The sequence below is a fragment of the Nematolebias whitei genome, chromosome 6, assembly GCF_014905685.2.
Source record: "Nematolebias whitei isolate Nwh7 chromosome 6, NemWhi1, whole genome shotgun sequence".
Taxonomy (NCBI): Eukaryota; Metazoa; Chordata; class Actinopteri; order Cyprinodontiformes; family Rivulidae; genus Nematolebias; species Nematolebias whitei.
The window spans coordinates 8,308,959-8,318,155 of NC_056503.1; the positions used below are offsets into that span (position 1 = coordinate 8,308,959).

The 9,197-nt window shown below is 38.0% G+C and overlaps 1 protein-coding gene across 1 annotated transcript in view; it reads right to left on the minus strand.

The window, feature by feature from the left end:
- The window catches only part of LOC119410489 (calsyntenin-2), a 662,902-nt gene that overhangs the window by 262,548 nt on the left and 391,157 nt on the right, over positions 1-9,197 (minus strand). The window contains exon 5 of the mRNA XM_037677368.1: positions 135-284. Coding sequence (XP_037533296.1) covers positions 135-284 — 150 coding nt within the window. The remainder of the gene's footprint in view (positions 1-134; positions 285-9,197) is intronic.

Below are 9,197 nucleotides of genomic sequence, written 5' to 3' on the forward strand. Positions count from 1 at the left end.
TGTATTTATGTCACAGTTAGACTTGCTTTTGCAAAGTGAAGCGCACGCCTGCACACACACATATAAACATACACCCCCCCCCCCCCCCCCCCCACACATACACACAATCATATGCAAAAAGAATGAAGACTAACCTTGCCAGCCAGGTTTGCAGACAGACTTGACATCAATGTGCACAGGGACGCTGTGCACGGCTCTCTTTTGACCACAGTCCCAAGCTATCACCTGGATCTCGTACTCCTGCTGGCGGTCGTAGCTCAGCTTTTCTGTGTTCCTGATGTTACCTAGTGGGGACAACAAGGTCAACATCAAATTTATTGATTGACTCATATAATTTATTTATCACATAGAGGGAATTCAACTGTAAAGCAGCCACACTGAATAACAGACATTTACCAATACAGCAAAAAATAAAAAATACCACAACAAAAACAGGATGATGACTCAGGAAGAGAATCAGAGGACATTAAAACATCAGATAACACGAGGACAGAAAACCAGTAAACAACAGTGATGAAAAAGTCCATTTGTAGGATGTGATTATCTGTATGCCATATATTTCAGTTAAAACTCATTCTTCACCAGCTGACTTAAACGTGTCAGCTGTTCAGTGTTTGGAAATATATTTTTTTGCCATAAAAAGAAGAAGAAGAAAAAAAAAGAAAACTGGGTTGAATTGCTCCACATGGCATCCTGCTAGCCTTTTCCTGCCAGTGAAAAATTATTAATGAACTTGTATCATCTTGTGACACAGCTCTTACGCATTCTGGTCAGTTTTTAGTGTAAATATCCAAATATTCATTTTCTCATGGATCAACATTTCCTCTCATTTTAGTCTTTGTCTTATTTTATTTTTGCACTTTTCAGAATACACAAAGATAATTTTGATTTACTTTTTTATTCTCTTTTGTTAATTTAGGTTCTGTACAGAAATAAGGCATTTTGACACAAAAAGCAATGAAGATTAAGACCTGAAAACATTGGTTTAAAATTTAGTTGTCTTTACATTACTTAGGAAAAGTAAAATAATAATAATAATAAAATTAAATAAAATTAAATTAAAGTTAAATGGAAAAATAGCTAAGATTATTCATTCAACCTTTGTTTATACAGTTTAGTCTCATTGAGCCTCGAGGACTCATTTACATGAGAGACCTGTTTTAAACAAAGAACACAGATGAGGTACAGACAACATTAGATAATTATATAAAAGCATGTAAAATGAAAAGTAAATAAAATAAATGAAATAAAAAACAAACATAAAAAAAACATCTACATTATAAAGTGGTATAAATGCTAAAAACAGGAACATGTCTGCGTTGGTTGCCATGACCTTAGCAGTCATTTAAAATCCATAAGAGTGGTTAAAAAAAAAGTACATAAATTGTTCCTCCCACTTTTTTTGTCTATTCAAATGGTGAGCATTGTGTCAGGAAGGGCATCTGGCCTTAAACACTTAAGCTAAAACTACCATTGATTTAATTGCTAGTTCTTTTAATTGACACCATACCAGATGAGTTGAGGTCCAGGGTTAACGACAACTGTCACAGGTGCCTTTAACAAACAGGGTACCAAAGGAAATTGTGCAACTGAAAACCACGAGGAGGGAAACATGTCAGTAGACAGGGGGAATGGAAAAGCCAAGAGTGTAGGACAGAGGTTTGCAACTCTAAATGTGGGCACAATGACAGGCAAAGTTAAAGAGCTGGCTGGCATGATGCAGAGAAGGAAGGTAGATATTTTATGTATCCAAGAGACCATGTGGAAAGGCAGAGTGGTGAACGGAACAGATCTGACTAGACATGTTATTGAAGGAAGCAGAGGAGATGAAGAAATGACAGGTAAACTTTAGTATGAAAGAAAGGAATCAAGAAGGACAGATGTTTTTGGATTTTGCCAAGATAATGGAAATGGCTGGGAACCTGAACCCCTCACTCACTGCTCTTTGGATTGAGAAAGCTCCTCGGATGAGGAGCGAAACGTCTTCTGTTACAAATAAAGTCCAGTTGTTTTTGTATTGAACGCTTTTTTGGACCCTGGGTTGTCAATAATTTGGGGGATAAACAAAATCAGGCATATTTCTAGAAAGAAGAGCGGCTCCGTCCAAAGTGGGATGGATGCCATCTCTCCGCATCAGACCAGGTTTTCCCCAGAAAGAACTCCAGTTATCTATGTAGCCCACGTCGTTGTCAGAACACCACCTGGACACCCAGCGGTTAAACAACGACATATGGCAAAACATGTCATCGCTGGTTGGGTTGGGGAGGGGGGTAAATTCCTTAGATAGAGAACTTTACTAAATGGCTTTTATGTATGTGAATGTTCCTGTAAAGTGCCCTGAGACAACTTTGTTGTGATTTGGTGCTATATAAATAAACTGAATTGAACTGAATTGAATTAAATTGTCCCTAGGTGTGAGTGAGAGTGTGAATGGTTATTTGTCTTTGTCTCTATGTGTCCCTGTGACGGACTTGTGACCTGTCCAGTGTATACCCTGCCTCTCACACATTGATGGCTGGACATGGGCACTGGTGATCCAAAAAGGAGGAAGCAGGTAAAATATCATGGATGGATGGATGAATGGATAGATGGATGAGGAAGGGGAAGGCAGTAGGACCTGATGGCATGCCAGTAGACATTTGGAAGTGTCCAGGAAAGTTGGCAGTGAGGTTTTTGACCTGATTATACAATTACATTTTTCAAAGTGAGAAAATGCCAGAGGAGTGGAGGAGAAGTGTGCTGGTGCCCATTTTTAAGAAGAAGGGTGATGTACAGAATTCCATAAGCTACAGGTGCCTTAAATTGATGAGTCATATTACGAAGATCTGGGAGAGAGTTGAGAAAGATAGACTTAATTTTGAAGTGACAATTTTTGAACAGCAGTATGTTTTTGTTCCAAAAAAGAGCACCACAGACGCCATATTTACTTTGAGGATGCAGCCGGAGAAGTACAGCCAATCAGAAAGAACTTCATTGTGTCTTTGTGGATTTAGAAAAAGCATATGACAGTGCCAAGGGAGGAGGTGTGGTATTGCATGAGGAAATCTGGAGTGGCAGAAAAGTATGTTAGACTGGTAGAGGACATGTATGAGGACAGCAGGACAGTGGTGAGATGTGCTGTAGGAGTGACAGGCAGACATTAAGGATAAGTTTTGAGCCATTTCTTGTTTGCTCTGGTGAAGGACAGATAAATTGACGAGGTCAGGCAGGAATCCTTGTGGACTATGATGTTTGCAGGTGACATGATCTGTGGTGAGAACAGGGAACAAGTGGAAGAGAACTTGGAGAGGTTGAAGTATGAACTTGTAGAGGTATGCACTTGAAAGAAATCAAATGAAAGTCAGACAGTGTACACGTGTGAATGAGAGGGAGGCAGGCGGAACAGTGAGGCTACAAGGAGCAGAGGTCACAAAGGTGCAGGACTTCAAGTACTTAGGGTCGATTGTCCAAGAAGATGGGGAATGTGATAAAGAGGTGAAGAGGAGAGTCCAGAAAGGATGGAGTGGATGGAAAAAAGTTTCAGGAGTGACTTTCAACAAAAGATTGTCAGCAAAGGTCAAAGGAAAAGTTTACAAGACAGTTGTGAGACCAGCTCTTATTGTATGGTCTGGAGACAGTGGCTTTGACACACTGGCAGGAAGTTGCAGGGCTGAAGAACAAGCAAGGGGTAAGTGCAGTTCAGGAAAATTCCTTAAATGTGGTTCAGAAAACTAAAACCACTGTTGCGCAATTGCTGATTACAGAGTTCAATCAATTCTGAATCCAACCCTGGCAAGAATGAAGGAATCACCACTCTTGAAGGATGTTTGAGTTGTCCATTTTGTATTAAAACAAATCATAGACATGCCACAATATTGTCAGTTTTCAAAATTCAAACTTTCTGTTATTAGAAAGCAATAAATATAAATATATAAAGAAATATAATTGTTGTAGTCAGTCTGTTGGGCTTGCTCAATTGCGGTTAAAAAAAATGAAATCATGAAAAAAGCACTGCATTTATTAATACTTTTTTGCACCACCTCTGGCTTTTCTAACAGTTTAAATGAGATGAGGCATAAACTTAACTAATGACAAACAGTACTCTTCATGAATCCGACTACAACTGTTTTTTATTGCTGGTATCAGATCAGATTTGCAGGTTGAAATCTTCTAATTCAACATTTTCTTTAATTTCTACCAGACATTTTTACCTGGACTGAGATCTGAACTGCTTGCAGACCGTGCCGCTGACATTAAATGACTTTCTTGAAAAATGTTTTCTCATGTTTTACTCAATAGTGACATAAATTACCATCCTAAAAATAAAGTCATCATCATCAAACATCTTTTTTAACTGATGGAATAAGAAGTCTTTATTTTATTGCAGACTTATACAGTTCCAGCATCATTGCCTGTCCGATGCAGATTCAGGATCTATCACTGACGATCACTTTCATCCAGTCACCACAGTCCACGATGGCTTTTCTTTTAAGCCACTGTCACCTTGTTCTTTCCTGTCAGGATGTTAATGGTGGTTTTAATTTGGCTTCTCTGTGTGTAAATCCATTTGTCTAATTTCTGACAGTTTGATCACAAACGTTGACTCCAGTTTCTACCCACCTACTTATATTTGTTTTGTTGTGAATTTTATGTTTTCAAGATATCTTGCTTTAAGTTTTCTATCGTTACACTTTAACATTCTCCTTGATCAACCAGTACACCTTCCTTTTACAACATTCCCATGCTGTTTGTATTTGGTCTGGATTTTAGACACTGTTGACTCGAACAACCAACATCTTTTGCATCATGTTGATGATTTACGTTCTTTAAGAAGCTTAAAATAATATCCTTTGTTTTAACTGACACGTCTCATTTTGAAGACGTTTGTTACATTTTAGAGATATCAATTTTATATCTTTGCTATGTCAACCCTTTTGATTTTCTGTTATCACGATTGCCTTAGATGTGGCAGCCCACATTTATCAATGGCCCACATCTGGCCTCTCTTTGAAAACATTTCTTAAGGCACATCTGATTTGGACCGTAAAAATCAAGAAAGTTGACCTAAAAACTCTCTAATAAGAATAAAATGATGGATTTTCACAGGCACAGTATAAAACACATCAATTGTTGGAACAATGTTACACATCACTGCTGTATTTATATATGTAAATAATAAAGACTAATGAATCAAAATTGTGTTCTTTATTATTTCTTAATGAATTAAATGAAAAGCAATGCAGATCCTTCAAATTCAATCTATTGTATGTTGGGAAATCCTCTCAACCAGACGTGAAGTAATTCTACTTTTGTATAAGTTGGAATAATAAAATCTAGACAACTATTGTTGGAAAGTTTACTTCAGCTGGGAGGGGATGGGTAGAAACTTTGGCTTTCTTTATAGAAAACCTGCCAGTGAGCAGGACTAGTTGACAGAGTTTGTTATTGTGGATGGAAAACACTGAGTTCCCATTAACTCAGGGTTAACCAACTTGAAATTTTTACATAAATCACTTTCTGGAATACGAACAATGAGAACGCCAAGAAAAATTTAATCTAAACATAACAGAATATACAGTGGTACTTCAAAGTTTCTGAACACTTTTGAATTTTCCATATTTCTGCATAAATATGACCTAAAACATCATCAGATTTTCACACAAGTCCTAAAAGTAAACGAAGAGAACCCAGTTGATCAAATGAGACAAAAATATTATACTTGGTCACTTATTTATTGAGGAAAATGATCCAATGTTGCATACAGTATTTGTGAGTGGCAAAACTATGTGAACCTTTGCTTTCAGTATCTGGTGTGACACCTGTGCAGCAATAACTGCAACTAAACATTTCTGCACACGGGCTTGCAGGAATTTTATTCCATTCCTCCGTACAGAACAGCGTCAACTCTGGGATGTTGGTGGGCTTGCTCACATTAATTGCACACTTCAGGTCTGTCCATAAAACATTCTTTCAATAGTCTTACGGCTTGTCCACGTGATCTTTAGCAAATTGCAGACGAGCAGCAATGTTCTTTTTGGAGAGTAGTGTCTTTCTCCTTCAGCCCTGCCATGCACACCATTGTTGTTCAGTGTTCTCCTGATGGTGGACTCATGAACATCAACATTAGTCAATGTGAGAGAGGTCTTCAGTTGCTCAGAAGTTACCCTGGGCTCCGTTGTGACCTCACTGACTATTACACACCTTGCTCTTTGTGTCAAGGGAATTTACATAAAGGTTTATGGATATTTGTCATAATGTTAAATGGATGTGTGTGAGTTAGATTTGTTTCTCCTCTCAGAGAAGAACCTGTAAGCACAACTGATGACTCCAAAGACAACTCCAAGTTTGTAAGCTGTGAAGCCAGTGTCGTCTTGACCTGCCTCTGTCTGATAAGGATTATAAAAACACTTCCTGCCTCACTGTCTGGTGCAGATTCTCACTGACGAGGCTCTAAGCATGTAACTTTGTACATCTGTGAAAGCCTGATTTTGTAACCATTTACCATTGCAAGTAAAGACCAGCTTTAAAAATCTTCTCATGTCGTCATTGTGGTTTATTTGAGTAAGTAGATAATGAAAGGATAAAATGTATCCAATCCAACACTTGGAGTTATTTTAGTTGGTCCACCACTCCTTGGCAGGGTAACAATGGTCTTGAATTTCCTCCATTTGTACACAGTCTGTCTGACTGTGGATTGGTGGAGTCCAAACTCTTTACACATGTTTTGTAACATTTTCCAGTCTGATGAGCATCAACAACTATTTTTATGAGCTCCTCAGAAATCTCCTTTGTTCCTGCCATGATCCACTTCCACAAACATTTTGTGAAGATCAGACTTTGGTAGATCCATGTTCTTTAAATCAAACAGGGTGCCCACTCACACCTGATCATCATCACATTGATTGAAAACACCTGACTCTAATTTCACCTTCAAATTAATTGCTAATCGTAGAGGTTCACAATTATTTTACCACTCACAAATATGTAATATATAAACATTTCCCTCAATAAATAAATGATCAGGTTTAATGTTTTTGTCTCATTTAATAACTGGGTTCTTTTATGTACCTTTAGGACTTGTGCTAAAATCTGATGATGTTTTAGGTCGTATTGATGTAGAGATATATACCATTCTAAAGGCTTCACAAACATTCAAGCACCACTGTTTTAAAAACTCACCACAGATTTATAGCTCTATGTAAATCTTTTCCTTTTTTCCTTGGTTTCATGAATAAAAGAGGCAATAATGTGTAGATATTTTTTAAACTGCTGCCCACCATGATTTTCCTTCTGCTGAAGTATGCAATAAAAAGACTGATTGAGAGAGGTTTGGATCAAATGGCACTATGAATGACATAGAGGGAGACTGCAGACAGGGTAATCTCACAGTTTGAAAGGGTCCTGCTCAGCCATCAACTATTTAAAACAGGAGATGAGAACTCTAGATCTCAAGATTATAATAGAGAGAGAGAGAGAGAAAAACGGGGATGGGGAAAAAGGAGAGGTGGCTGTCAAACTAAAAGTAAAGGATGACATATGTGGAAAGTTATCTATAGCAAAGAAAAACTAAAAGAATATAGAAAACTGGATGTAATTCATATGCACAACATTGTTAAAACTTGTGAATGAACATAGGTGCCTGTGTGCTCTATGCTCTATAGAGCGAATTATTCTATAATCTGTGCCCTCATACAAATTCATACAGCACTCTGCTAGATCTCTACAAAGCTAATCTGAGCCTGTAGAGACTAATCAGTGGTTTAGATCATATATTCATACACCGATGGGACAAACATCAGAGGCAATGAGGGGTTTAGTGTCTTGCCCAGGGACACTTGGGCATGTGACTGCTGGTGGAATCAAACCACCAACTCTCCCATTGGATGACAACAACTTTCACCACTCAGCCACATCTGCCCCTGCTATAAGAAAGGTGCTTTTCGAAAATGGGGTTACCCCATCCAAATCCAAAATGGCTGCCACCATAAATGTTAGATCATCTTGTGAGCTGGATAACTTGAAATATAAGCAACGTGCCAACTTCCATTTTGATGTGTGTGCCACGTCACGATGGCCACCACCATATTTATTCATGTAATCTAACCACATCTATAATTTGAGCAAACAATGATTTCTAGTTTTTATATTGCTTAAAAGTAGGGTGGCCCTTGGCATGGCAGAAGATTAATCTACGGTGGCCAAGGTCATCATTGGCCACCCCCTGGTTGCACCATTGCACCTGGTCATGTCAATCTGCACAGCTTTTGACAAACAAAATCAATAAATGAATAAAACTTACTTCTGGACTTATACACAGTGTAACACCTACTCACATAAATATCTTGCATCAAAAACATCAAGGTTTACTTACAACCCCTAGTACACTGTACAGTTCCTTCCTCAGTTGAACCTGAGCATCTTAGAAATACATTTTTCAGTCTTTCTCCCTCCTTAGATGGCATTAATCTGTCCTCCAGTTCTAATGTTAAAAATCTTGGTGTTATTTTTGATCAGGACATGTCTTTTACCCCCCACATTAAAAACATTACTAAAACTGTCTTCTTCCACCTGCGTAATATCACTAAAATTAGAAACATCTTATCTAAAAATGATGCAGAAAAACTGGTTCAATGGTTTGTTATCTTGGTGTCCAAATATGTCTCCAAAACGTCTTCAGTTGATCCAAAATGCTGCTGCCAGAGTTTTAACCGGAGTTAGTAGGAGAGATCATATCTCTCCAGTTTTAGCTTCTCTTCATTGGCTCCCTGTCAAATCCAGAATAAAATTCAAAATCTTACTTCTAACCTACAAAGCTCTCAACAACCTAGCTCCATCTTATATTACAGATCTTATTGTTCCATATTTTCCTAACAGAGCACTTCACTCTCAGGCTGCAGGTTTACTTGTGGTTCCTAGAATTTACAAAAACAGAATGGGAGGAAGATCTTTCAGTTATCAGGCTCCTCTCTTGTGGAACCAACTTCCAATCTCTGTTCATGAGGCTGACACATTATCCAGTTTTAAAACTAGGCTTAAGACTTTCCTTTTTTCATAAATCCTATAGTTAGGGTCGGCTTGGGTTTCCTGAGCTGTCCTTTAGTTATGCTGCTATAGGCTTAGACTGCTGGAGGACAAATGGACCCCATTTCTTCAATATGCTACTGTCTTTATTTACTCTGCTCAACCTGTTTTGTATTTGTAATTATTTTTTTCTATCC